Consider the following 26,938-nt stretch of genomic DNA (forward strand, 5'->3'; position numbering starts at 1 on the left):
GCGTTGTTCATGTTTCATCTGTACCATACCTATCGACTGGAGTTAGCAAAGGGTTGTCTTGTTTAGGTATCCGTCATGGTTTACCTTGGCTGAGCTTTCGGGTATTCAAAAGTTGTACTCTTACAACACAATGGCATTACGATTTGAGCTGATCTGATATTCCTAGTCAAGTCACGCCGGCTGAAGAGCGGCAGTTGCGGGAACGTACCATGCAAGCGGGGTCGATTTGTTCCATTTCTTGAAGCAGCTGCCATCTTCAGCAGTGAACAGCCAAGTCGACCCTACCTTGCGCCATAACAAAAACACCTCACTTCTCGTCAGAAACCTAACGTCCGCTTCATGTTCATCCCCCCCCCCCCCCCCCCCCATATACTTTGTTGCCGATAACATCATACGGTGCCTCCCTTGATAACATGGCTCCGCGTGCTTCGGTCTCGTTCACCTGTACATTCTGCTACCAGACGTCTGAGGACCCTCATGTCGTCGGCCACGAGGCACGCCTGGCATGCTCGGCCTGCCACGCGGCGCTCATTGACCTCGCCATCTGCTGGGTCTGCGGGGAGATCGTCTACCGTGGCGACGAGTGCGTCAGCCTGGGATAGTGCTTTTGGCACCGCTCGTATTACGGGTGTCTGTTCTGCGGCAGCAAGCTGGTGCATCGTGGCGTACCGTTATTGGAGCTCTTCGACGAGGGCCACTGTGCTGATGAGGAAGGGAGCAGTAGCACAATGCGACGAGTTGCCGGGACGTCTGGCAAGGGGCGTATGAGGGAGGTTGAAGTGCCGCCGCTCTGTGCTGCTTGTTATCTGAGTACGGAGGGAGAGGACGTGGTGCAGCAGGGGCTGGCGAGGGTTGAGAGGGCAGACGGTGGTTTGAGCCGGGCGAGATGGGATGCTGGCGAGGGCAGGGCAGGACGCCTGAGAAGGGCCCCAGCGGTAAGTCACCCGGACAGGAGAATGGGCTCTTACTGACCCAGTCACAGTCCATTCGAACGCTGAGCCGAGACTCGTCTTCTCTCCGTCGAGCGGGAGACGGATCGCACGACCAGGCTAGGGAGTACCCGGCAACACCACCTGTAGAGTCCACGATATACGTCTCCATCAACGATCCCATAGGCCAACCTACCTTCCGACCGAGTCCGACGAAGCCCATACCGATATGGATGCAGCCCTTCCCCAGGACTGCACAACTGGAAGAGAAATGGCAGAGAGCTAACATCCCCCGTCGGCATTTGGCGGAGCTCGCGCAGACACTGGCCACATCAACATCAGAAACTTCAAAATTGGAGTCAGCGGCGTCACCTGGTTTGACCAAACGACCTGGTACAGTTGTCAGTCCTGCATCACCTCTGCGAACCCCGCCAGGGTCCTCTTCGGTCTGGACGCCTCACGAGATTAGACGCGCGCCGCCCCTCTCCTGGGTGAGCAACGAACCCCTCAAACGCCCTTCGTCGCGCATAGCGTCCCGTCTAGAGCGTCTCGAGAAGTCGGGCACGACGACGTCGTCGGGATATGTCACGCCACCGGAAACGCCCTCGGAGCAGATAAGGCGGTACAAGACCCCGCCACCGCAGCTTCGCCGCATCACACGGCGCAGCGTCGTCCGGCGAACACCTCCGCCCCAGTCATCTGAGTATCTGGAGCTGTACAATCCGATCCGGTCGCCGTCCCCGCGGCTACGGACCACACAGCCTGCCGTGGTTGCTCCTAGACGAGCAAGCCGTGAAGCTGGTCTGGAATTGTCACGGGAGATGGCGAGCATGATGAGCGAAAGCATCAGTAACCACGGACAGAACCACGGTACGGACAGAATACTCTTTAACGGAGCGGATTCGCCCCAGGAGTTGGGCAAAAAGAAGAACATGCAAGCTCTTCGAAAGTTGTTCGGCGGGAAGTGATGGGTTCTGAGGGTCCTGAACAAAGTACTTGAGCGATATCCTTACCACTAGCAGTAGTGCGACATGCAGAATTCAAAATAAAACGCTTAGTCACGGACAGGGCTCCCAATGCTATCTTTCGCTGACGTTGTATTATTCCGGCAGGGAGCCAAGTATGAACTGCAGGAGAATTATGTAGAAAGGGGGAGGGGTTCACGAGTGAGCTTCTTCCATTATGAAAGGCTGGGGTGTCGCTGCATGACGGCCGCGGCGCCAGGAACCACCGGCCCCGATCCCATCGCAGCTGCACTTACTACCCCTACAGCACCTAATTACCCCACACACGTGTTCAAGGTGTGCCGGCAGCAGCCGCCCATACCCAGCCTCGTCCCTCGCATCGCAACTCAACCTTGACAGCGACCCAGGTCGCGAGTCGCCCGCCATAGACAGCTCACCTACGATCGCCTTTCCCCAAGCCACGAAAGCCACGAAGGCCCCGCGAGAAACACGAGAAAAAAACAACACCATATCAACCGCCCAAGATGGCGCCTCTCGACAAACCAACTCCCGAGGAGCTGGAGCGTACGCATCACCCCCCTTCCTTGGCCTGCTTCTACCCCTTTTTACCTGCGCTGACCTCCCTCCTCCATGCACAGAGCAGCTCAAGGACACGATCCAGGACCTGTATCAGATCATGGTGCAGGTGACGACCTACAACGCAACGCCCTCAAACCCCTCGGGCCCGGCGCTCGCTGAGTCCGTCCAGGCGCTCTCCCAGTCCCTGCAGCGCGTGCACATGACGGCCGTCGCCGGCGCGCCCCCGTCGCCCGACCTGCCCGGCGCCCTCCCCAAGATCCCTCCCGAGCTCGTGCAGTACGTGGAGAACGGCCGTAACCCGGACATCTACACGCGCGAGTTCGTCGAGCTCGTCCGCCGCGGCAACCAGCTCATGCGCGGTAAGATGGGCGCCTTTGCCCGCTTCCGCGACGTCCTCGCCGATCACATCGAGCGCGGCATGCCCGAGCTGCGCGACGACGTGGCGCGGGTCCTGGAGAGCACAAAGGTTACCGGGAGCGGAAGGCCTGGGACGGCGGAGTGAGCAGGCGGGTGGGGGGTGCTTCTCCCCTACCCCCTTCCCCGGTTTCTGTGAGTTGGCCAAAGGCCAAAGGAAGGGGTGCGATTGACCATAGCACAAAGTCATTTTAAGGTTGGGGCACCGATATGGCTACGGAGCAGATGGAAAAGGGGGGGGGGGGGGGGGGGGGGGGGTGACGTGTACGGCCCAAGGACGGTGGCGCACCCGGAAAGCAGGGCGCAAAGATTTGATACCCATAGCCACGTGTAGAACATGGCACAACAAAAAGCGCAAGAACAGTCTTTAGGAACGAGTCAAAACGATATTGGCTGGCGTGGCGTCCCCAACCAAGAGACGCTTACAGTTCTATCCATTAACAAGTGCCAGTTATGCCCAACCTCGTGACTGTAAAAACAGCATCCTGCATTCCACGAGATGTATAAAGACGCCCCTTCCCATTTCTTTCTGCTCTTGTCTCTTTACATTTCCCATGAGTTCGGGGTGTTGATAAGATTGGGGCCATGACTCTTGCTGTCTCCTTCTCCTTCTCTCTACCATACAGTAAAGCGGCAAAAATAAAGAAGAAAACAACACGAAGACGGTTTTGATGCCTGGGTAAAACGCCGCCGGTGTATAAGTGTGTGTGTATGTGTGTGTGTGTGTGTGTGAGCGTGCGACTTGTTCTGTGCGTCATCGTCTATCCCGAAAAAAGAAAACATATCCCGAATGCCAAGGTCCGAAGTCGAAAGCTCACTCCTCGCCGCGGAGCCGTATGCCCAGCTTCCGGGCCCCTATGATGCAAATGTACACGAATCCCACAGCTGCCACCGCCAGTACAAGGAGCTGCGCGGGGACGAGGACCAGGGCGGCCACGATCCAGACTCCATACCGGCGGATCTTGTCCACAAGTCGGTCGCCTTCATCTCGGCGCCGCTTTGTGTGGCTCTTCCCTGACTCCTGGGCGAACGAGCCGCCTGCCTTCGGTCCTGGCTCGGCAGACTCGTCGTAGTTTGCTGCTTCATCTTCCTCCGACTCGGATTGTCAGGTCGAGAAGTTGAAGCCGCGGCCACCAAAACCGGCACCGCCTTGGCGCGGACGACCGCCTCCACCATCGGCGAAGTTGAAGTGTGCGCCGCCCCCGGGGAAACCGCCGCCACCAAAGCCGCCGCCACCACCGAATCCGCCGCCGCCGCCGCCGCCCATCATGTTGAACAGGATCTCGGGATCGATGCCGCCGTGCATGCCTCCCATGCCGCCCATACCACCCATACCACCACCGCCGCTAAACATGTCAGACGGGTCGATGAGGTCTTCGCCACTGTCGTAGCGAGCGCGCTTCCTACGTGGGAGATGGTTAGTAAGAGTTACTCCTCTTCAAAGAACGTTGGACTTACTGAGAGTCGCTCAAGGTCTCGTAAGCTTCTCCGATATCCTTGAAGCGCTCGGCAGCCTGCTCATCGTTGGGATTCTTATCCGGGTGGTGGATGATGGCGAGCTTGCGGTAGGCCTTCTTGATCTGGTTGTCGTCGGCGTCTTTTTCAACACCGAGAATCTTGTAGTAGTCCTTGCGCTGGCTCTTCTTGAACTCGAGCTCGGCCCTGCGCACCTCCTTGGGGATGGTACGGTCCTCGGGGTCGAGCTCTTGAATAGACTTCCACTCCCGCACAGCATCCTCCCACTTGCCCGCCTGACCAAGAGCGTTGGCCTTGGTCTTGCGAGCCTTGAGGTACGTTGAGTCCAGGCTGATGGCGCGCTCGCAGTCGGCAATGGCGCCGTCGTACTCCTTCAGCTTGATCTTGCACAGCGCTCTGTTCTGCAGGATCTTGGAGTTGGTGCCGCGGTTGGTCGGGTCAACCTCGAGCGCAGCGCTGTACTTCTCGATGGCGGACTGCCAGCGGCCCATCTTGTAGTCAGAGTTGCCCTCCTCCTTCATGCGGTCGAGCTTCTGGACAATTCTTAGATACTTGACCGCATCCTTCATGTCGGGGTCGCAGCTAATGGCTTTGCGGAAGTGGCTGACGGCCTTGTCGTTTTCGCCCTGGGCGTACAGAGCGCGGCCACGAAGCACCAGAGCCTCAGGGTCCTGGCTGTTATACCTGAGCAGGGCCATGGTGAGGTTCTGCGCCTCGCCGAGGGCATTGGCGCTACCCATCTTAAGGTATGCCTCGCCTCGCATGAGTTGCCACTTGCGAGGTCTGGAGGCGCCGAAGCCCAAGTGACGCTCCGCCTGGTCAAGAGCATGGAGAACCATTGAGCCGGCAGTTCCGTCACGGAGAGCGCTCTGGGCGGCGGTGACGTGCTTGAGCATCTCCCTGGCCGAAGCCTGGTCTTTGGCGGAGGGGGGAGGGTTGATGCGGCCGAAAACAAGAAGAGCCTCTTGGGGCTGGCCCAAGCTAGTGTAGATGCGGGCAAGTCGGAGAAGGATCTTGGGGTTTTCGGGGTCCAGGTCGGCAGCCCGGGTGCAGTCCTCGAGGGCGTACTCGTACTGGGTATTGGACATGTAGGCAGCAGCACGGTTGCTCAGGTAAGTGGACGAGTCGGGGATCAACTCGATAGCTGGAGCGGACTTGTTAACTTGCGGCCTCGTCGGTTTCACAACTAACAGCAAGACATACCCTTGGAGTACTGAAGGATAGCATTCTTGTAATCCTTGTCCTTGAAGAACTTGTTGCCCGCAGCCTTGTAGGCCTCGGCCTCGTCTTCGGTCGTGGGGACTGGGCTGGAGGGGTTTGACTTATGAGGGGGTGGAGCCGGGGCATCGTCGTCGCCGTTGACATTGGTGTTGATGCCATTCAGCTTGGGGGTAGAGGGGGAAGACTGCGCGGGAGATTGCTGGGGCACCGCAGCAGGAGCCGGAACAGGCGCCGGAACAGGCGACGACGGCGCTGCGCTCGACTCACGGTCGACGTCCATGGCGTTACCACTCATGGCTGACAGGGCAGACAGTCTCTTTGCACGCTCTTCCGGAGGGAGGTTAAGAGGGTGGGAGTCAAGGTCAAGTTTGCTACTCCTGCGTGATCCAGGATCGGTAGGGTGGCGTCCAAAAGTGCGGGATGTGCGCGACGACTTTGTCTCCCGAGGGCTTGGGGATGCGGGCTGGGAGGATTTTTTGGTGGGGGACTTTGTCGGAGATTTGGTGGGAGATCGGGGCTTGATGGGCGACTTCGCAGGATAAGAAGCCTCAGAGGGGGGGAAGTAGCTCGAATCTTGGTTGTGGTCGTCGTCGTCCTGGCCTTGCTTCTTGGACGATTTCTTTGCAAAGAGCTTCATTGATAAAGCAGTCACCCTCTGAGGGGAACCAAAGAATGCGCAGGCTTATTTTTTTGTTGGTTTAGGTAGGTAACCTCGATGCAAGGTTATGCTTGTGCACCGGATTCCCCAAAGCGTATTAACGGGCCTAGTGAAGGGGGGTGGACAGGCCAAAAAAGAAAGAAAAAAAAGGTGTTTTTTTTTTTTTTTTGCTTGTGCTCACCGGTGCGCCTGGTGGAAGGTAGGGAGTGGTACCTTGCTCGACTCGTCTTGATGGAATGGAATGCGGTAAGGTACGGCTGGTGCGGTATACGCGTACAGTCGGGTATTCAGCTTCGTCTCAAAGAAGTCCAAGAATACAAAGACGAAGAGGAGAAGAGGAGTGTGTGTGAGAGAGGAAGAAGGAGCAGGGAGAGGTTGGGCGGCTCTCGGGAGGCAAAGTTATGAAAGGAAGGAAGCCCAGGCTAATACTGCGAGGAGAAGGCTCGGCCAGGGGAAATACAGCCCATCAGAGTGGGCACTGGAGGGCAGATGCAGCTGGCGGAAGAGGTAGCAGGGCGCTTGAGCGACCAGAGGATCCGCAGAAGGTAAAGGCAGATGGATGAGCGAGGGAGGGGCAAGAGGAGAACAAGCTGTCCAGTACTGATGAGCAGTGAAGCAAGCAAGTGAGCAAGTAGGAGAGGAGGTCGGTGGCAAGCTTCAGATGTGAAATGCACAAAGTTGTTGCTTTTCTGCTCCAGTCGTTTTCTCGGTGGCCCAAGGCAGGAACAGAGATGAAATAGGTACCAAAATTAAACCCAAACAACAAGCGAGGCGAGTGAGGAGCCTTGCTACTCGGCCAGGGGTCGGAAGCAGGCACCTCTCACGATTGATCAGCTGTGCACAATTTTCCCCGTCTCTCCTGTTGCTTTTCCCGCCTAACTACACTACACAAGGCCTGGGTTTGCGCCTAACGGGAAGGACGGAGACTCGACTGGGTGTCTGGTTGACTAGACAAGGTCCTGGATGCTGCCTCAGTGCTGGACTGGGCATGCAGAAATGTACAATGTATATGATATGTCCAAGAGCTGGCTCCCAAGACGACCTCCTCCTCAGAGAAACACATCGTGCGTACGTGTGTCCAGCAATGGGGGTGCTGGGCCTGCAGCACGGAAGCTCTCATTGGCAGGACGAGGGAGAAGTCATCAGTAGCATCACCAATGGCCATTATACCATGCATGGTATCCGTATTGAGTACATGCAGAGGCGCCTGTGCCAATGTCTGCGTGTGATGTAACCAGAACCACTTGGAGTCGCCCGCTCACAACATCACCCCACAGGAAGCTTGTCCAAACGGCCCAGTCCCGTCTTCCGATGACTACTAGCAGCCGACGAGGAGCCAATGGCAACCTCCAAGTCACAGTTTGTTTACCACAATACCTGCCGAGTGGTGGGTGGACGACAAGATCGTCGGACGACAGCCACTGGTCGTGGTTCCAAGCTGTCTCGTCTCCTAGCCACCTATTGTTTTCCCTCTTTATTTATCTTTCTTTCGAATTGTTTCATTTCTTTCGGTGGCCGATTGTGCACCACGCGCGGTAGATGTACGAGGTAGATGTTGCATAGATGGACCTGCCAGCGTACGGTTCATGGTACTGGACCTAGACCAGGACCCGGACCAGGATGACGGGTAGGCTCCTGGTACGCGAGAGAGGAGCTCGACACACGCTCAGCCTCCGTTTAGAGGGTCTTCAGCTCCAGACCCCAGAGCATAATCGCGTCAAGGTGTTGACAGGGGACCAAGGTAGCTAAGACCTGACTGATGGAGGCTACTGAGAGCTGATGAAATGGTTCGGCAATGAAGATAGAAAGCGTACAAAAGACGGCCTCTCCAGAAATCCCATGCTAACTCTCAGAGTGACAAATACCCCAAAGACCAATTTTTTCCTGTAGTCCGATGTCCGGCAACGGCTTAAAGGCCCAATCGACATATCGAGGCGTTTGCAACAAACGGCTATTGCCTTTTCCCATGTACGGCAACCCAGCGGGTCGGTTCGAGAAGGTTCGGTGGGGCACCGTCATGACCCCTGCAATCATGGCCAATCAGCTCTGGCTATCACCTATAGTCACCCTCCTTCGGGACCCCGAACCTCCCGGAGTTTGTGTTGCTATCTCTGATGCTACCCGACCGAGCCACTACCTGCACCGTGTTACAGGAGGAGAGAGGGGAGGAAAGTCCCTGGATTTTTTATCTTTTTTATTTTCTCTTTGTTGGGGGTGAGGCGACAGCTGCCAGAGCAACAGTAGGTAGTAGGTACTCGACTAGCCAACCGACCCATGTCCCAGCCCACAACCGCCCGCCCCTTGAAATACCTATGCGTGCTGCACTGCGGGTGCGAGCGCAGGCTGCAGGCGCTGGAGGGAGGCCCTGGTCGATTTGCAGCTCCCAGCCTCCTGCAAACCGAGCTTATGGCATCACCATGCCGTCGCTTTGCCCATCCAGTGCCTTCTTTTCGACAAAAGGCCACATGAGATCCAGGGATACGGCGGGGCCCAAACGCTTTCCTCGAGTATCCTACACGTACATATATGCAAGCTGGGACCAAGCGCGGGTGCAGACAAGACGCATGCACTGCCATCACCAACTTGTTTTCCCAGCCTTTCTCATTACTCAAAATCCGCAAGCGTGGATGTTGGGGTTGAGAATACGGAGTAGTCTACCTCGAAAGGCCGTACCCACCCGATCTGACCCTCCGAGTCTGGTTCCCGCCGTCCCTCAATTGTCACATGGGTTTTGCGGGAGCGAGCTGCCACTGCTACCCAGCGGCAAACGGATTATCTTGGCATGAAAACCGTAATGCTGTGAACCCGAACCGAAATTATACCCGACACCACCGCCATCCAACGTCTTGGCTATGAATAAAAGTACAGTCATGTCCGAATGTATTCGTCAAATCTCGTTTCCGTTCAATTGTACTCGTCACCCCGCAGCGCTCGTCGCCACATGCGACGCTCGCACATGTCGTCAGACCCCGTTTCTCTCTCATACGCCAGATACCTTGTTTACTCGCTCAAATCAACTTTAATCCTCAGATCCTTCGGCAGATGCCGCCTCGGATGCCGTGTTAGTCCCCATGATGGAGTTGACAAAGTCCTGATATCTGAAGACCTCGCGGCGGTTGCCCAAGCCGCCTTGCATGTGGCGGTTGAACGCCCTCCTGCCCGTGAATCCCTCAATCACCTTCTCGACCTCGGCCTCCGTCAACGGCCGCTCGCCGGGTTCCGGCGCCGTGTGGAGCAGTGCATCTCGCAGCTCAGCGAGGTCGATCTGGCCGCTGTCGTCATCGTCGAATGCAGAGAATGCAGAGAGGAGCTCGGGTTGGGGCGATAATGATGCCAACATCGTGGCCAGGGAGTTGAGGAAGGCGGCCATCGTCATCGTCTGCGCGGCTGACGGAGGGAAGAACTGTGATACATCGGATGCGCTGGACGGAAGGCCTAGAAATGTGTAAGATCAGTCACGTCCTCGTCTTTCGTGCATCGGCCTCCTTACCTAGCTGGCTTAGCATGCTCGCTACGTCTTCTCTGTTGATGACTCCGTCACTGTCGCGATCCAAGATCTCGAAACCTTCCCGTAGTTGTCGGACTTGGGCGGGCTGCAGTTGCGACAGCGCATTTCCGTGGCTTATCGCCTTCTTCAAACCTGGCCGGAGGGGCAGTGGCGAGACCATGGTGGTCTCGGCAGTCGGCGTTCGTACTCGAGGTGTCCGAATCTCAGCCGTGTCTGTCGGTGTGGTTGGGTTGCCAAAGCGTCCGTTGTTGGTTGCGAAGGATGCTTTCGTCGGCGATCCGAAGGGCGTCACTTGGGTTGAGGGCTGTCGCGCTGCTGATGGTGATGCTGGAGATTCTGGTCTTCTGAACGGAGAGCTGCGAGGAGAGCCATGAGGCCCTAGTGGGGAAGGTTTGTAGCTAGAGGGCATTGCCTGTTGTGGGTTCTTCAGGTCAAAATTCATGCGTTTCCCAAGAGATTTTGATGATCTGCGCGCGAGATGGACCCTAGCCTACCATATTGAAAGGGGATCTGGGCGGGAACAGATGTGGGCGGGAAAGAGGGAAGCCTTGCTCTGGATCTATGCCGCGCGCCCACTTGGCACCAAAGTAAACAATGCGACAGAAATATGGGGGTAGCCAAGAGGCAGTGGTGGGAGTGCCGGAAAGGGGCGAAGACGATTTTGAAAAAAGAAATAATGGGTCAGAAAAAGAGTCGTATCGTCGGTGTCGGATTCTTTCTCTCGAAAGGGGGAGAGAGGGAAAATGGCCTTCTATGTTGGATTCAAGCTGGCGTTGCAATGCATTATGCGGCAAGGCATTGATTCAGAGACAAGACAATAAACGGCTCGGGGGCTGAAAGTAAACAGAGGCGCCCTCTCCGTGACAACGACGGCCTTGCATCACCATGCAGTCCGTGCACGATAATAGGCTCATGAGTGGGGTATGCAGTAAGCAGTGGCTGGTGGTGGCTGATGGCTGGTGGCCTGGGATAGCATGTAGCTGGGCAAGGTGCTAAAACACTGCCGCCTTAGCCACAAGGGTTTCATGTGAGTACCCTAGGCGCTAAGCCGGAATTTAGGTTAAGTGCGACAGCACCTATTCTCTCGAAAGGGGAAAACAGGGAGGACAAGGAAGGCGGGGAACGTGGAAAAGGGGAGGGGGACCAAGGGGACCCTTGGGGGCTGCTGACTCCGAGAAAGGAAATAAGGGAATAAAAAACAAAAGGAGAGGAGCACACTATTGAAGGAAGGGCAATGCAAAACTGAGATTCGAGATCGACATTGCTTTGCATGTTTTGATTAATTAGTCGACGCATTCCCGCGGACACGGCTTACTGCTCACGGAGACAGATGTTAGCCCGCATTGTCAACCACGTGCCATCCATCTGTCCGTCTCTCGGGGCTCTGAGTCTTTGGGCAGACCGACTGACAGCATAGCCTAGCGCGACTAGTTCTTAGTCGAAGTTTGATTACCCCTCAACTGGCAGCTGCTTGCTTTCCAAGATACGCGCTGAAGAATTCTGAATCTGAATCTATCCGTAACCACCAGCTGCTCCAATCGTCACCGCTCACTGGCCCTGAGCGATACACGGAAGACCGCCAGTAGTAGAAGGTGAGAAAGAAGAAGGGAGGGGAGGGGGGGGATAGTAACCAACCATAGGCCCGATTCATGGCATTCCTCTCGGGGCGGATCTGACTCCATCTCAATCCAACGCCATGTTTGGCCGAAGGAGGTGCGTGTGCCTTGCTTCGACGCACCTTAGTAGTTAAGCATTATTCGAACCGACGAGGGGGTTCGGTTCGAGTTGAATTGCACAATCTAAATGTAAGATGAATACCCGTACATGTGAGAGAGAAAGAAGCATCATGTCATAGGCCATCCCTGTCAGGAGGTATGGACAGTTTGGAACTCAAGACCAGGAAACAACCTAGGTACCACAACGGTCGGAGGCTCAGAAGAGCAGAGGCAAAGACCAAACTAAACGTCGTAGCAGGTTGTGTCTCGGTGATCTACTCTTCCACGCACTGACGCTTCTTAATTCCTTTGGAACAGGATATTCCTTCTCCGGTAACCACCTCTAATCCCCGAAGGGCGATCCTGTTTTCGCTCGTTGACAGAGATTGGGTGCTGTCAATCAGTCGCCTGCATCTGACGTTTCGTAGAGCGCATTCGGCAATCGTCTGAGAACGCCCCCTCGCGCTACTACCCTGGACCTGAAGACGGTCACTCATGCATACCTTACCTCTGGAAACGAATACCACTCCGGAACGGGTTTGCGCACCTACCTATCCGTACAGCCAACCAATTATTAGTGTACAGTACGTACTACATGTACTGCCGCGTCGCCTGCGTTCCTCCCTCGTACCCATTTCATCGCCCTGTTGCCGCCCTCCCTATCTCGTTTCCCGCACCCCCTAGACCAACGCTTTGCATTTGGCTTTTCTTCCAGGACTCTGCCTGACGACGACCAACATCCTTTACGATTCCCGACGACAATCGAGATTCACTGCAAATTTCCCGCCTTCTGGGTCGTCCTGTTCATGTCGCATTCTCGCTTCAGACGTCACTGGCCCTGAGCCATTAACCTTCTTGCCTCGCTTCTCGATCGGAGACAACCTTAGTTGCTGCACCTCCCCGAACAGACCCCCTCGACTGCATCCGATTCTGGATGGCTCTGGCTACCGACAGTTTGCGCAACGCTTCGAATCCCTCAAATTTCCATACACCCATCTGATCGCCTCCGCAATTAAAACACTGCCTCTTCAGCATGGCTTCAACACAAACCGCATTGCCGTTCCTCACGCGCAACTATTCCAACACACAAACACAATACCCCCCACCCAACGGTCCCTGGCCCAGTCGTCGGACGTCACTTTCCAGTTTCCCAGCTTCGAGGTCCCCTTCGTCAATGTCTAATACGTCTCGCCCGTCGCGATCCCCTCAACCGCCTCCCATTGTCGAGACGGACCGTTCTTCAAACCCGAGCTCCAAGTCCAAGACGCCGTCAACCGGCGTGTCTTCACAACACTCATCTCTATCCGCCCCGAGGCGCTACAACCCCGATGCGCATCCCCCTCGTAAGCTGCGCTCACAGTACCCTCGTGGGTCCACCGAGAACCATGTCGAGTACATTTTGGTCGCTTCTTTCGATATCGACCGCGGCCCGGTAATGGAGCACCAATATCCTGTCTCCATCACCGGCGACGAGCACATGCTGGCGGAGCTCATGTTACCCGATCAGGCCCACGTTCGGAATCAGGATTGGACTATTTTTTTCCTGCACAAGGACACGAGCCAGGAGGAGGAGGACGAGGAACGCAAAGCGAAGGAGGCCAGGAAGAGGAGGAGGAGACGCCTGCGCAACCGAGCTGCTGGGATTATTGATGAAGATGACGGCAGCGAGGACTTGGACGATGAAGAGGTGAGGCTGGATGATTTGGACGAGCTCGACGACTCCGAGTCGGACGATGAAGAACCCGAAGGGGGGGAAGGGCCGCCTCTGATCTATGTTTTGAACCTGGTCAACACAAAACAGGACAAGACGGTCAAGAGAGGCGCTGTTGTGAAAGCAATGGCAATCTGCACCAGGCACCCGTTCCTGCACATATACAAGGCAAGCAGGCATCGCCTCGCACCTTTTATCCCCTTTCTCTGTTCACTAACATGTCCCAGCCCCTTTTACTGCTGGCCCTTGACGAATACTTTAAGGCACCGGTTCCCGAGACATTGGCCTTGTTGTACGATGCCGTCAACTCCATGGATCTGTCTCTCATGCCAAAACTCAGCCTGCTTGAGAGGCATTTGCTGTTAGCCAGTGACAACAAAGACTTGTTTGTGGAGAAGTTCGAACAGATGATTCAAATGAGGATAGCCGAGGACCGCGGAGAGCACCTCGCCGATTTGTCCTTTGATTCGAGCCGAGATTCGCAAAAGCTACCTGGCGTTTCCAGAGCAGGGACAAAAGCTCATATTGAGGGGTCGTCACAATACTCGGTACCCCGCGATACGCACGAGTTCGAAAGCAAAGTCATGTACAAGGGCATCCCGATTCCTATCAAGGTTCCTGTTGCCGTCATGCCCGAAACCGTAGGCGACTTCTCTTTGATCAAACTCATCCAGAAATTTTCTGAGCCGCAGGGCAAAGCGCCACAGCCTTTTCCCCTGCACGCGCAGTTGACAACAAACGGCCCGAATACACACCCGATCATTGTGCTAGTCAACGCATTACTGACGCAGAAGCGCGTCATCTTCCTGGGGCACAATATGCCTTCGGGCGAGGTTGCGGAGGCAGTCTTGGCGGCATGCGCCCTGGCATCCGGCGGTACACTCAGGGGCTTCACCCGGCACGCGTTCCCGTACACCGACCTGACAAAGATCGATGATCTCCTCAACGTGCCTGGGTTCATCGCGGGTGTCACGAATCCAACGTTCGAGCTGCATCCTGAATGGTGGGACGTCTTGTGCGACTTACCCACGGGACGAGTTAAGATCAGTAGCAAAATTGAACCGGCACCCGTGACAGAGGGGATGGTCTACTTCCAACAACAGAATCCAGCATATGCTGGGCTCGTTGGAGGCGCCTCCAAGGTTGCGGCCGAGAGCGATCTCACCGGAGACATAGCCTTCATGCAAGACATACTGAGGAGCATAGCGGCCAGGCATGGTGAGCGGGTAATACGCGCCAAATGGCGAGACTGGGTGATCAGATTTACGCGAATTGCAGCTGCTTTCGAAGAGAGCGTATATGGTGCTAGTGCTCTTTACATTGGTGGCGATGAGCTGGAGACGGGGCCTGTAGGGGTCAACGGGCATGGCTACGTGTGGCCCAACGAGCAGGCGAAATCCAAGGAGCTGGCAGGAAATGTGACGAGAATCGAAGGATGGCGAAACACCAGGAGCTACTACAGCTTCATCCAGGTAAGAACTGACCATGAAACGACTAGCCCCGGGCCTCTCCAACTGACAGGCTCAGGACCTCGCACTCATGTATACGGTAAAGCCGCTCAAAGGTCTGGACTTGCACCACATGCATGACCGCCTACGGACGCAGCGGTTGAACCCGATGCAAAGCAAAGAAATCTACATGGCGTTCTCCAAATACGTCTACTCTTACGATGAGATCTGTCTCCTACTGAGCGTGGCGCCCGAATCGCACGCTGGTTTGTTCTACATCGCACTTGGCCTCTTTCATAAAGACCGCGAAGTGCGCGCCAAGACGGCCGATTTGTTAGAACGCATCGCCGAGCACGAGGCAGGTCAGCATTGGTGGAACGCACTCAGCCGGTTCGAGAGACTGGCGTATAACCGCATACGCAAGGAGCTGGATATGGAGATGCGAATGAAGCTCGAAAAGGGGGGCGTAAATACCGAGGTGGAGAAACGGGTCAGCTAGGCGCTTCCACACACTGGTTCGGTTGCAATCTTCTAGATATCCTTCACGACGACGGGCGGTTTCTATACCCGGCACTGGCGTTTCTGCTCAGTACTCATGTCACGCGCAACGTGGAATGCGCAAAAAGGGAAAGGGCTGTTGCTTTTGGGTATGCACATCACGAAGTTCATGATGGGAATGGGTGAACGAGCGTCGGTTATTTTTGGTCGAATTTCAAGAATCTCAGCGGCAGCAGCAGCAGCAGCATATTCCTAGAAGAGAAAAGAGAAGAAAAAAAACAACTAAATTTCGACTATGCGCAACACGCGACACTCTCTGCTTACACAACTTCCGTGGTATCCGTCTCTTTCAGCTTCGACATCAAGCCACTGTCCAACCATGTCAACACTGGTATTTACTTCGTTTACAACCTATTGCTTCGGCCTTCGAGTCAGGCGGTGGGGTTACCGAGACCCAGGTGCTTGGCGGCGTGGTCTACGTGGTCCTTGGAGAAGGACGCCATGAAGAAGTAGGAGTGGTCGTAGCCCTGTGATTGTCAGCACCTCCAGTCCCGCTGCGTATCCGGGGTCGATGTAGCCCGACTCACGTAGTGGTATCTCAGGTTCAGGCCCTCGAGGTTCTTCTCCTTGACGGCCTTTTCAAAGTTCTCGGGCAGCAGCTGCTTTTGGATGTAGAAGTTGTCACCAAGACCCTGTTTATATCTGGTCAGAATTCTCACGTTCCTACACTATCTCGCAACCCAGGCAAAGGAAGTCAACGTACGACGTCAATGAGGGCGTTCAGGGGGCCGTAACTCCAGTTCTTGACGAGCTCGGTCGAGTCGTGCTTGGCCCACTCGGCACGGTCGTCGCCGAGGTAGCCAGTGAAGGCCTTCTCGCCCCAGGGGCACTGGGAGGGGTTGGCGATAGGGGCGAAGGCGCTGACGCTGCGGTACATGCCCGGGTGACGCAGGTAGAGAGACAGGGCGCCGTGGCCGCCCATGGAGTGGCCGGTGATGGAAACGCGGGAGCGGTCGAGCTTGCCGGCGAACTCGCGGAAGAGCAGCTCGGGCAGCTCCTTTGTGATGTAGGTCTCCATGCGGTAGTGCTGGCGGAAGGGCTCGCGGGTGGCGTCGACGTAGAAGGAGGCAGCCTCGCCAAAGTCCCAAGAGTCGCGCTCGCCCAGCAGGTCGAGGCCGCGCGGGGAGGTGTCCGGGTAGACGATGGCGACGCCGCGGACCGAGGCCTGAGCCTGGAAGAAGCCCTTCTCGGTGCAGTTGTCCGGGGTGCAGGTCAGGCCGGAGAGGTAGAAGAGGACGGGGACGGCGCGGGTGGTGCACTGGGGAGGTAGGTAGAGGTTCACAGCCATGTCGGTGCCGGTGGTGGAGGACTTGTGAGAGAGCTTGAGGAGCTGGCCCCCAAAGTTGGTGATGGATGCTTTGGTCTTGAACCCGGCGGCGGCGGCCATTGTTGCGGTTGTTTTTGGGGTATCACTTGTGAGAAGGGGGTATAATGCTTTCAATTCGAGGAGAAGCACAGGCGAGAGATGGAAAAAAGAGAAGAGGACGAGGATTATAGCAATGAAAGAAGAAGTAGAAGAGGGGGGCAGGTTGGAATTATTCTATGGTTGCAGTGCAGAGAGGAGGGTGGCATCCGATGAGCCTAATAAGTAAAATCCCGAGTTAAGTCCATTGAGATCGGATCGGAGAAGTGGAGGAAGGAGGGATATGATGGCCTTGGCTTTAGGATGGACTGTATCTTTTCCTCCCCCGGTCCACCCGTCCCGTCGTTTCGATTCTGCCATTGACCGTTGCTTCTTGTCGTGTTGATGCCAGTTTTACCCCACCATGTACCGTCGAGCGCTCTGCAGGGGATGGATGGAGCAACCCCTCCTTGAGACTCTCGTTCAGCAAGGTATCTTTGAATTGATGAATCGGGGGGGCGTGTAACCTGCCAAAGGTGGTAAAGCTACCCGGAAAGCAATCGCAAGGTCCAGTTTATGTTTGTAATGCCGTTCGAGGGGGGTGGGTGAGTGCTCAATGGAGAGAGGTCCTTTCGCTCATGCTGCAACAGACCCCGCATTGTCGCGCCGGACCGGCGAAGCTGGAAGCTGAGAGAGTAGAGAGCTTGGAGCTACTTGTCTCGTGGCTTGGTGAGGTGGGGGTGCGTCATCGGCATGAGGGGTAACACCGCAACGCACCGCACCGCACTGTACCACACTGCACCCACCCACCTAAGTTGTAGGCAGAGGTAGCTTCGGTACCTGTCCCGGAAGCTGACTGGACCAGTTCTTTCCTGCCTGACTTTTCGAGTAAGCCACAACTCAACCTCCCAGACCACACACATTGCCAACGCAGCCGCATTCTGCCCTTTTCCCCATTGTCCACTGACCCCATTCCTGCCAAAATACTTCATCAGGAGACCAGAGCGCGGAAAGTTTGAGTCCCGACCCAAGGCATTGAAACTTTGCCTACGGTGTGGTGTAATTTGTCCTCGTCCTCGTCGAGGCGCTGGTCAATATGCGAGCTACCTTACGCGTCCCCCCAAAAACGGTCGATAGACAAATAGCATGCGAGGAGTATGCTTCGATGGTCTAAAAGTCACACCTTGGTTTCCTGGAGCTGCTTTGCCTGTTTGAAGCCTACATCCTCGTCGCGAACCACGTAAGTCAGTCAGAGCCACCTACAGATCAACCCCGGTCTCTTGCATACAGCTTGACGTGATATCGTGTTGGCGAAGCCCACCTAGCTGAAGTTGTGGAGCCGCATATTCAACAATGTCCCATGTCATTCGAGCGCAAGGTCACAGATATGTCAGCGCAGCGTCAAACTCTGCAACAGGAGCGGCAAGACGTCCTGCTGGCCGCTTGACAGTAGGAACAGCCGCCGCAAGTAGTTCCGCCGTCGCTGAGCGCATATCTGCGTCAAAGAAGCTCATGCTGTCTGTCTTGTCACAAAAACAAACGTTGCGACGGACTTGAGAGGCCTGAGAGCGCTGAGCCCGTCCGTTCGCAATCTTCCACGACAGCCGGAGAGAGCGAGACAAACACCGCAGAGATCTCGAGTGAAAAGCCAGATCGAGATAGCGATTCGGTACAGGTTCGGACGAGCAATGGCGCGGTCGTGGGTGGCACGTGGTGCGGGTGACAGTCATGGCAAGAAGAGACGAGAACTTATGTGCCTCGCCCTGTAACGGGATCTCCGGAGACAAGGCACCAGTGCCCCTCGAGAATGGCGAGTTATGGGACTGCAAGGGGCTATGACCGATTCGACTCTGGCCCGGTTTTCGATCACGAACGTGAGCGACAGAACCGGCGTCTATTTGGGAAGCTTCTCAGAGGTCGTCCGATGGTTCTTGTATACAGCTGCCGCTACCGATGTAGCCCCCTACCATAAGTTAATGTGGTTGTTGTGAGTTGTTGTTGCAGACCAGCAGAGCCGTTGGAATCATCTTTTGGAACGCCAACAAGCGCAGACTGATTCTGTTGCGAAACAAAGCTGAGAAAGCTGGAATCGATAGGGCATGAAGCATGAAGCTATCCAGAAACGGGACCGGGTCCCACCCGCGGCGGATGCGTCAGGCTTGAGTTCTGCACGGTCTTCCCTCGAGGTGATGAACTGGACAACGAAGAGGCGCCGCTCGGGCGACAGGCCGCGGTATGGCACCGCCGTGTATCTGTCCATGACTGAAAGAACGTCATGCCCATACAGCCGGCTTGCCCGGCTCCCCACAGCACCGGGTTGTTCCTTGTGGAATTGGAGACACTGAGAACCATCCGCGCACGACGGCGAACCGTGTATTGGCATTCAGTATCTTAGCACGCGCTTGGGGAACGTCGCCGCCGCCATCATGCCAGAAGAGACTCCGCAGCGCTCACATGTCTGCTGCCCATGGCCTCACTTCGTTCTCGACGATGAAAGAAAACTGGCTCGTGACTGGTTCGTTGTCCAAGTCTACCTTTTCAACTGGGTTTCTTGCGCGTCCTAACCTTTCATATAGCTTCGCGACTGAGCTATTCCCCGCCAAGAGATGGTCGTGCTGTCTGATATTGCTCGCTGATACAGAGGCTATGGTCCTTCAGTGAACCATAACATAGAAGCATACTCACTATTCGTCTAACGGACTCCAACGCTATAATGAGACGATGCCCAACCATCGCCGCTCAACACATAGCAAATACAGCCACCGAGGTTGCTCCAACAGGCTGAGCGTACCCTTTTAGTCTGCAGCGCACACATAGCAGAACGGCTCATTGACCGTACATACCGACTGTATACCTTGGGGATGCTCCAGTACTCTGTGGTCCTACGACCATCACGTCGTCAAACTTCACCTCTGAGATAGGCGGTTGGTGCCTAATCATGTTCGTACAGAAGACGGTCTAGACTCCCGGGTCAGCATTTCGGCCATCAATCACTGCCCCGCCCGAAAAAAGAGAAGGACCAGATGCTGTCAACGGGACAAACCGGCAGCACTCAACAGGCGTTTCGCCCAGTCTAGTTTCTGCCTGCTCCGATATATCCTGCCTATATGCCAACGATGCAGCCGGATCGTCGCGGTGCGAGGGCTCAAGAAGATGTATGCAGACAGACCCCAGCCCAGCGCGTAGTGTCCGCCGCTGTAGACGACTAGCTGGCCGATACCGACATACCTCGGAGCCCTTCCCCTGCTCGACGGCTAGGAATCTCTTGGTATCGTTGTTGTCCTAGACCAGATTCGTTGGGGAACGGAAGCTGGATCACCGGCGCAGCGGATAGGTGTCGAGGTCCCGTGTCAGCCAGCGCGGGCTGTCCTCTATGGGCGTGATCTGTAAACAGCGGCGTCGCCGTGCAACGGCAACGATTGCGGGCCGAGGTAGTCCGTCATATGACAGAAGGAATTGTTGGTGACGCGGCTGCTGTCATTGCTGGGCGGAAGAACGACTGGGCTAGAAGAGAGGCTGCTCGTGGCGTCGTGCCCTTACTTCCAGTAGCGGAAGGTTTCTGACGAGTGTCAGTACTTTTTCAAAGGTAGGCAAAACGAATGGCAACGGCAGGTTCCCATTGCAGCTGCACTTGGCCTCTACTCGCTTCTCAAATGTCTAGATATGGTACCGGCGCGAGAGGAAGCAGGTCATCTTGCGCAGAAAGACCAGCATTACCAGCGTGTAAGTGTGGGGGTCACACTCTCTTCCCCTCTGTGCTGCTCTGCATTTGACAACCAACCTCAAGAAAACAAGATTTACTGGGAAGAGAATGTGTTTCGTCACGATGCAGCAAAGGGCGAGGAAGTTGTCGAAAGGGGCAGAGGCCCCATCGTTTCTACATCCCAGGTTCATACCCCTCTGTCTTCGAGGGACTACAGCCGGAGAGGGAAGAAGAAAATGGCATCTGATGGGGGAGGTAGGTTGTTGCGTGATTCGCCCAGTCCGGCGCGTTAGCCGGAGAGGCCACCGGAGTCTCACTCTCGCTTGTCACGGGGCAGGCAACCTTTCACTTACATGCGAGAATATGAGCAATGGAGCCATGTAGTTCTCGGATGGATGGCTGCAGCAGATGCGGGACGAGTTCCAATCGACAAGAAAAGAGGGGATGAGGTGGAGTTGCGTCTCACGCCGAGAAGGTACTCTTTTATGGTCTGAAAATCCAATGTTTCTTTTTGTCTAGAAAAAAGAACAAAACGAAAAAAACGCCACGCTTAATGCAGAATCAACCTACAGTACACTGCCTTTCAGTGTATCGATTTTTTGTTTAAGAGGGATGGGTGTTGCTGTCCTTCAAAATCTTCTTGCGTAGCAACAGTGACGCGAGCAGGCTCGGGAGAGTCGGATAAAACGGATTAGGAGGACCTGGCTCCGGGGGGCGGATCTGACTACTCTTGAGGCAACGACAATAGGAGATGGGTATAAGGTGCCTTGCATCTAGTCGTATGTGCATGTCTCTCTTTGTCCCGTAAGTGACGAAAGCCATCGGTCTCCTCTTTTACTGGAGAAGCTCCTCGCAAGTCCAATCCTCGTAGCTGTTCGCGCGCAGTTAGCATACATCCGTAAAACCCAACTGTAGAGTCCACGCTCAATTTGCGTGGGTGGAAACAGTCCAGTACTTACTATCCATCGGGCATGTACCGGCGTACGATAAGAGGGATCTTCTTCTCTCGGAGCTCCTTGATCGCGATTTGAAGAGGATCCGTCTCTCCTTCCAGGTCCACCAACACCGGCGCATTCATACTGAACGTCTGTATTAGCCTCGTTGATCGCGCATGGATGACGATGAGCATCGCGGGGAGGGGGGCTCCTTTGTCGTACCTAATTTGGAGCGCGCGCGTGCCGAGAATGCGGGCACGCTCGTACTTGGTCATGTATGGCGTTGTAGTCCGCTGATCATCGGGGATCTTCTTGTCGCGGTGCGACTTCTCGTTTCCCTTGCCCGCGTTCGCCGCAGCCGACGGGTCTCCCGACACAACCACGTTATCGGCATCCTCATCACCCTCGGCCCGTCCGACATCCTCGTCATCAGCGGGCACCTCGGGGTCCCAGTAGTCGGCCGCCTCGTCCTCGTACATGGGCTCGTCGCTAGTTAATCAGATTAGAGTGGCGCTGGCGAGCTGCAAGATTCGTCTACGTACCCTCCGCCGACATCATCATCACCAAAGTCAGACATCTTGAGCTGTCAATTAACACGGTGGTCACTGAGAGATGGTGGTGCGATCGGTTGCTGGAATATGGATGTTGGTCTTGTCGCGTAGGTGAGAGGTTGTCGCGGGGGGGAAGCCAGAGTGCCTCTGCTGGGTCCAGCCGTGAAAAATTATTGACGAGGCTGCGATTGAACAGCGTTCCTTGGGCGGGTCCGTGCTATCGTTATCTGACCAGTAGAGGAAAGCTTGTCCCGGACCGAGTCTTCTGTGGCCGGTGCAGCGCACAAAATTTTGTTTGACCGCCCAGGATCGTGCAATTTTCTGCCAGGAATAAGTTCACCAGCGACCCTCAAACTCCAGTAGACGAAATCTCCTCCCCGTCGCTGAAGAAGGCGATGCTCTTCCCAATTCGCCTGCCATGACGAAGAGGAAGGCCCAAGAGGCCTCTGCTGCTTCCGGCTCTAAAAGGCCCAAAGTAGAGAACCTAGAAGACATTGGTTGGTGATACCTGAGCTCCGCGCAGCGGTGTATTCCGTTAATACAATATACCACAGCCCCCAGCGACGACGACTACGACGATACCGCCAGCAACTCCGGCTCGACTGCGAACGCAGAGGTAGAGTCCGTCCAGACCGGCCAGACCTCCCTTACCACTCGCTCCCGCAAATTTCCCTCCGACCTCAAAACGATTCCCTGCACCTATCCGGACTGCAACAAGACCTTCAACCGACCGGCTCGCCTGGCCGCCCACCTCCGCTCTCATACGGACGACCGACCCTTCAAGTGTACCTACCCCGGGTGCGACAAGGACTACCGCGAAGAGAAGCACCTCCGCCAGCACGTCAAGGGTTCCCACACCCAGGAGCGGGCCTACACCTGCACCCATGAGGGCTGCGGCAAATCATTCCTCACGGCGACCCGCCTGCGCCGCCACCAGGACGTGCACGCCGGCCAGGAGCGCTTCCGCTGCCGCGATTTCCCTCCCTGCAACCAGAGTTTCCGCAAGCACAACACCCTTCAGCGACACATCCGCTCCGAACACCTCGGTGCCCACGCCTACCCGTGCACGGTGCCCAGCTGCGGCGCAGGCTTCGACTCCCAGGGTGCGCTACGGAACCACACGCGCCGCGAGCACAGCGAGCCGCAGTTCTGGTGCGAGGAGTGCGGCAATGACGACGAAAACGCCAGGGTCGGGTTCACGACCCTCGCGCTGCTGCAAGCGCACATCCGCAAGGAGCACCTCAACTGCATATTTTGCGAGTTCAAGTGCACAGGGCAGTGGGAGCTGGAGCGGCATGTCGAGATGCGCCACTCTGGCATTCCTGTTGATGCGCGCAAGACGATCCCCTGCACACGGGAGGGTTGTGAAAAGAAGTTCACCAAGAAATACAACCTCACGGTGCACATCCGCACGGCGCATGAGGGTTTCCGCTTCGTCTGCGGTGAGGTCGACGTCAAGGGCTCCCCCGACCTCGAGAGCTGGTCGAACGAGCAGGGCTGCGGCGGAGGCTTCGTCACCAAAGCAAACCTCGAGGACCACATCCGCTACGTCCACCTGGGCTTGGAGCGCCCCGTGCCGAACCAGAAAGCCCCCAACCTCATCGACGATATCGCCGGCACGAAGCGGACCGTCCTATGCACCATGCCAGGCTGTACGGCACGCTTCATCCGCCACCACGATCTCCAGGTCCATCTCGAGCAGCACCCACCGCCCTCCCCGACCGCTCCGCACATGGACCAGATCGAGGCCGCCATCCTCAGCCTGGCGGACGACCCTGATGCCAACAGCGTACCGTTCGATGGCGATCGTGAGATGCCGGAGCTGCCGCTGTACGGCATCATCCCCGGCGTGACGGACTTCGCGGGCGTCGGCGACGGCGGCGACGGTCCCGGTCCGAGCGACGACTTCTGGATTGGCGCGGCCGACGAGTTCGGCACGCCGCCGCAGGCGTGGCAGCAGGAGGAGGCGGCCATGCGCGCGCTCATTGACGAGAACTTTTCGCAGTTTGTCGACCCGGCACTCGGAACCACGGCCTAAATGGCGACGGTGGACGGAGCCCGACCTTAGCAGAAACTGAAACAGTCCGCGCGATGCTTTTTTCTAATTTACTTTACGGCAGCAATGATACCCGGCCACACGGAAGGCCACGACACGCACAAGAACTTGCTAGATAAAAATAAGGGGGTCACCAAAAGTTGTTGCTTTGATCAGTCAAAACGTATATACTATCTGTGGGAGCTACAAAACTCGTTAACGCTCCATCACTTCACGTCACTGTTGTTCGTTTATCTGGTTGTAGGATGTTTTCCAAATCCTGTTGTTCAATGCCCATATCTATAATGTCGCGCGAGCGCCATGCTCTGCGGTTGACAAGTGACCCACCCACCCTACCTAGCCAGGCCAATGCTCGCAAGGTCGCAAAGACGACCTGTTCGTCCAGTCTAAACCAATTGAAGCCCTTCAAGTCGTTAACACGTCCAGTGGTAGAACTTTATATGCCCTCGTTCCGCCCTGCCCTTCCTGTGCCGATGCCCGATAACATGCTCATCAAATCTGGGTACAGAAAAAACAATGATCCTAAACGCCGATGAGAGGGATTTTGACACTTGTATCTCCGAACTCAGCGCTACGTGTTTGGAGAAGGCGTGTCATGCCATTAATGCGTAGAGGCGATGGCGCCGGTGATGCCCAGTAGAGCCATGCCCATGAATCCGAAAAAGATGCAAAGGTTTCGGTTGTGGTTCAAACTAAGCGCCTCGACGAACAGCTGCAGACCGACGCTCACCATGATACCGGCCGTAATGGCGAACATGCAGGCGTACGCGACGGCGGTGGGAGTGAGGCAGGTGTGCTTAGCAAGCTTCAACCACAAAACGGCGATGCCCGCGCCAAGGGGCTGGCTGAAGCCGCCCAGGAGGGCGGACCAGACCATGGCCTTAAGGCGACTCCCGAGCGCCATGTACAGCGGCAGCGCCATGGCGAAGCCCTCGGTGATGTTGTGCACGAACAGGGCCATGAAGACGTTGAAGCCCAGCGTGGGGTTGGCGTGGTTCGTCGCGTATGTGATGAAGCCCTCGGGGAACTTGTGCAGCGCGATAGCGATCGAGGTCTGCAGGCCAAGTGAGAGGAAGGCGTTGGTGGGAACATGGTGGTGATGTTGGGCCTCGACGTCTTCGCCCATGTGCTCGGCATCGCCATGGGCGTTGTGGCCATGACCATGGTGATCCGTCTCATGGTGTTCTGACAGAGGCTCTCTTGACGTCGCACGGCTCGTCTGCACTGTCCCGCTGGTGGGCGGGTCGCTTAAGGGACCGCCCTCCTCCAAGTCGTCCAGGTCGGCGTGGCTGTGAACATTGAAGCTCCCCATGCTCGTCCGAAGCATGGACGGATGTCTTGGAGCAGTTGTTGTTCGGTTGCTCAAGTGCTTGAAGCACTCCTGCCCGCAAGGGTCAGTGTATCCAAAACACGGCCCGTCCTCATCGCAGTTGGTTTTTGTGTCTTTGACGAAGGACATGACCCGCTGTTGGACTTGGGCCATGGACGGTCGTCTATCGGCTGTGGGACCACGACTCCGCGAAGTCCGAGCAGGGGTAGAATGCGCGGTGTTGACGCTCGGGGTTCTACTCGAGGTGTGGCGCTTGGCTACAAGGTGGGCGCCGTTTTCTTGCGGCACCCCTCCGTTGAGCAGAGGAGTCGACTCGGTGGCGTGGCCGTTCTTTGCAACCCTTCCGAGAAGCGGGCGGCGGGATGATCGACGACTCGAAGTGTAGGTAGACGTCTGCCTGCTTAGACTGCGCGACCGGAAATCATTCTCACCGTGGTCGTGCGTGTGATCGCAGTCGACAACATGCGACGGCATGTACTGGTGCAGCAGGCGTGAAATTACTTGAATGCCGACGAACCCTCCAATAAAGCAGGCCATCATAAGGAATCCTGCCAGCTGGTCTTGAAACCCATCATCCTTCAGATACTTCTTTGCAGACGGCAGCATGTTGTTCAAGGCCGAGTAAAGCTGGTACGCATAATGCCATTGTCAGTCAATGTTCTCCATAGCAACATCGCAAAGGTCTTGGGAACCGACTGACCATGACTCCGAAACTCAGGCTTAGTGAGCAGGCCAAGAAGCCATTGCTGTCTTGTATCCTGAAGTTGCGTTTTCCAGGAATGTAGCGCACAAGCAGGTCGACGCAAATGATGGATGCGCCAACGACGCAGGCTATCATGGAATAAAAATGTCAGCGACAGCTCACTAATCAGCACGCCAAAGTATGGCATGACATAATATGGCTGGTTACCCACCCATTCCGCTCACGATACACATGATCCACCCCCTGGTGTCGTTGTCGACCTCTGTCGCCTCCATGATGAACAGGTCAGTCCCGACGCCTCCAATCAATGCTTGACTGTAGGTGGGCTTAGTGCTCAGCGCATATGAGGGGCAAACAGTAGATCCGACGTCCTTTTTTGGAGGGATTTTGTTCTATTGAATTGAATATTCGAGTCTCGTTCGCGGCGTCCAGGAAGCTGGGTAACGGTATCGGTGTGGCTGCCTCTCGTTCTGCAGGAGTGAGCGACCACTGACGTAGTACAGCCGCGCAAGAGACACAGGCGGGTGGTGAATGCGTTGTTGGAGACGCAGGACGCGGCGAGATAGGATGATGAGAATATCAAGGTGTCAGATAGATTTTGAAGGACGTTGCGAAGTTTCCGTTATAGGTTGTAGCGGGAGAAACGAGGAGTTTGAGAGGACGTAGGTGTAGGATATGACGAGTGTAGGCAGTGAATATTGATGGGTGTTGTGTTATTGCTGAGAAAGCAGTGATGTCGACGGCATACTAACAAAAATGGAACTAAACTAGTAAGGAAGCGCTGGGACCACGCAGGGACAGACGCCTTAAGCTTTCCAGCCAGCGTTGAAGTGGATTCGGGGGAGCGCTGAGTTTGGCGCTGTTGGCGGAGCTGCTGCGTTGTTTCTAGAAATGGCTGGGTAGCAGGGTCATATTCATGGACCTGGTCGTTGGAAAAGGGCGGATCGAATTCGGAGAACCTTGATGGCCAAATGGCAGGACTCGCCGCGTCCAAGGTCTCACGCCCAGACATTGTCTGTTTCCCCTTCATTCTCATTCGCATGATTTTTTTTTTGTTTTCACCCGAGGAGCCGCCCTGCAGCTTGCCGTCTGACCCTCTCCCAGAGCAACCCACCTTTCTCTTCCATGGGAAGATT

At 56.0% G+C, this 26,938-nt stretch overlaps 9 protein-coding genes across 9 annotated transcripts; 4 read left to right on the plus strand and 5 right to left on the minus strand.

The window, feature by feature from the left end:
* Positions 1-413: 413 nt before the first annotated feature.
* On the plus strand, positions 414-1,897 carry GLRG_03649 (uncharacterized protein; the record flags this gene model as incomplete). The annotated part of the gene is made up of 3 exons (XM_008094334.1): positions 414-583; positions 647-935; positions 983-1,897. The coding sequence occupies 3 exons, from the start codon at positions 414-416 to the stop codon at positions 1,895-1,897; spliced, it is 1,374 nt and encodes a 457-aa protein (XP_008092525.1).
* Positions 1,898-2,418: 521 nt separating this feature from the next.
* GLRG_03650 (transcription factor subunit Med10) lies at positions 2,419-2,975 on the plus strand (the record flags this gene model as incomplete). The annotated part of the gene is made up of 2 exons (XM_008094335.1): positions 2,419-2,458; positions 2,533-2,975. The coding sequence occupies 2 exons, from the start codon at positions 2,419-2,421 to the stop codon at positions 2,973-2,975; spliced, it is 483 nt and encodes a 160-aa protein (XP_008092526.1).
* A 1,017-nt stretch (positions 2,976-3,992) lies between these two features.
* Positions 3,993-6,221, minus strand: GLRG_03651 (tetratricopeptide; the record flags this gene model as incomplete). The annotated part of the gene is made up of 3 exons (XM_008094336.1): positions 3,993-4,290; positions 4,346-5,507; positions 5,567-6,221. 3 exons carry the CDS (start codon positions 6,219-6,221, stop codon positions 3,993-3,995), a joined length of 2,115 nt encoding a protein of 704 aa, XP_008092527.1.
* Positions 6,222-9,261: 3,040 nt separating this feature from the next.
* Positions 9,262-10,159, minus strand: GLRG_03652 (uncharacterized protein; the record flags this gene model as incomplete). The annotated part of the gene is made up of 2 exons (XM_008094337.1): positions 9,262-9,677; positions 9,733-10,159. The coding sequence occupies 2 exons, from the start codon at positions 10,157-10,159 to the stop codon at positions 9,262-9,264; spliced, it is 843 nt and encodes a 280-aa protein (XP_008092528.1).
* A 2,339-nt stretch (positions 10,160-12,498) lies between these two features.
* GLRG_03653 (spindle pole body interacting protein) lies at positions 12,499-15,123 on the plus strand (the record flags this gene model as incomplete). Its single annotated transcript, XM_008094338.1, has 3 exons — positions 12,499-13,275; positions 13,404-14,648; positions 14,704-15,123. The coding sequence occupies 3 exons, from the start codon at positions 12,499-12,501 to the stop codon at positions 15,121-15,123; spliced, it is 2,442 nt and encodes an 813-aa protein (XP_008092529.1).
* Positions 15,124-15,553: 430 nt separating this feature from the next.
* On the minus strand, positions 15,554-16,569 carry GLRG_03654 (S-formylglutathione hydrolase; the record flags this gene model as incomplete). Its single annotated transcript, XM_008094339.1, has 3 exons — positions 15,554-15,649; positions 15,710-15,814; positions 15,886-16,569. 3 exons carry the CDS (start codon positions 16,567-16,569, stop codon positions 15,554-15,556), a joined length of 885 nt encoding a protein of 294 aa, XP_008092530.1.
* A 4,492-nt stretch (positions 16,570-21,061) lies between these two features.
* GLRG_03655 (RNA polymerase Rpb6) lies at positions 21,062-21,739 on the minus strand (the record flags this gene model as incomplete). Its single annotated transcript, XM_008094340.1, has 4 exons — positions 21,062-21,098; positions 21,187-21,306; positions 21,385-21,651; positions 21,705-21,739. The coding sequence occupies 4 exons, from the start codon at positions 21,737-21,739 to the stop codon at positions 21,062-21,064; spliced, it is 459 nt and encodes a 152-aa protein (XP_008092531.1).
* Positions 21,740-22,131: 392 nt separating this feature from the next.
* Positions 22,132-23,751, plus strand: GLRG_03656 (uncharacterized protein; the record flags this gene model as incomplete). Its single annotated transcript, XM_008094341.1, has 2 exons — positions 22,132-22,210; positions 22,268-23,751. The coding sequence occupies 2 exons, from the start codon at positions 22,132-22,134 to the stop codon at positions 23,749-23,751; spliced, it is 1,563 nt and encodes a 520-aa protein (XP_008092532.1).
* A 619-nt stretch (positions 23,752-24,370) lies between these two features.
* GLRG_03657 (ZIP Zinc transporter) lies at positions 24,371-26,077 on the minus strand (the record flags this gene model as incomplete). Its single annotated transcript, XM_008094342.1, has 3 exons — positions 24,371-25,726; positions 25,800-25,930; positions 26,014-26,077. 3 exons carry the CDS (start codon positions 26,075-26,077, stop codon positions 24,371-24,373), a joined length of 1,551 nt encoding a protein of 516 aa, XP_008092533.1.
* Between the last annotated feature and the right edge of the window lie 861 nt (positions 26,078-26,938).

This window comes from Colletotrichum graminicola (assembly GCF_000149035.1).
Source record: "Colletotrichum graminicola M1.001 genomic scaffold supercont1.11, whole genome shotgun sequence".
NCBI classification, from domain to species: Eukaryota; Fungi; Ascomycota; class Sordariomycetes; order Glomerellales; family Glomerellaceae; genus Colletotrichum; species Colletotrichum graminicola.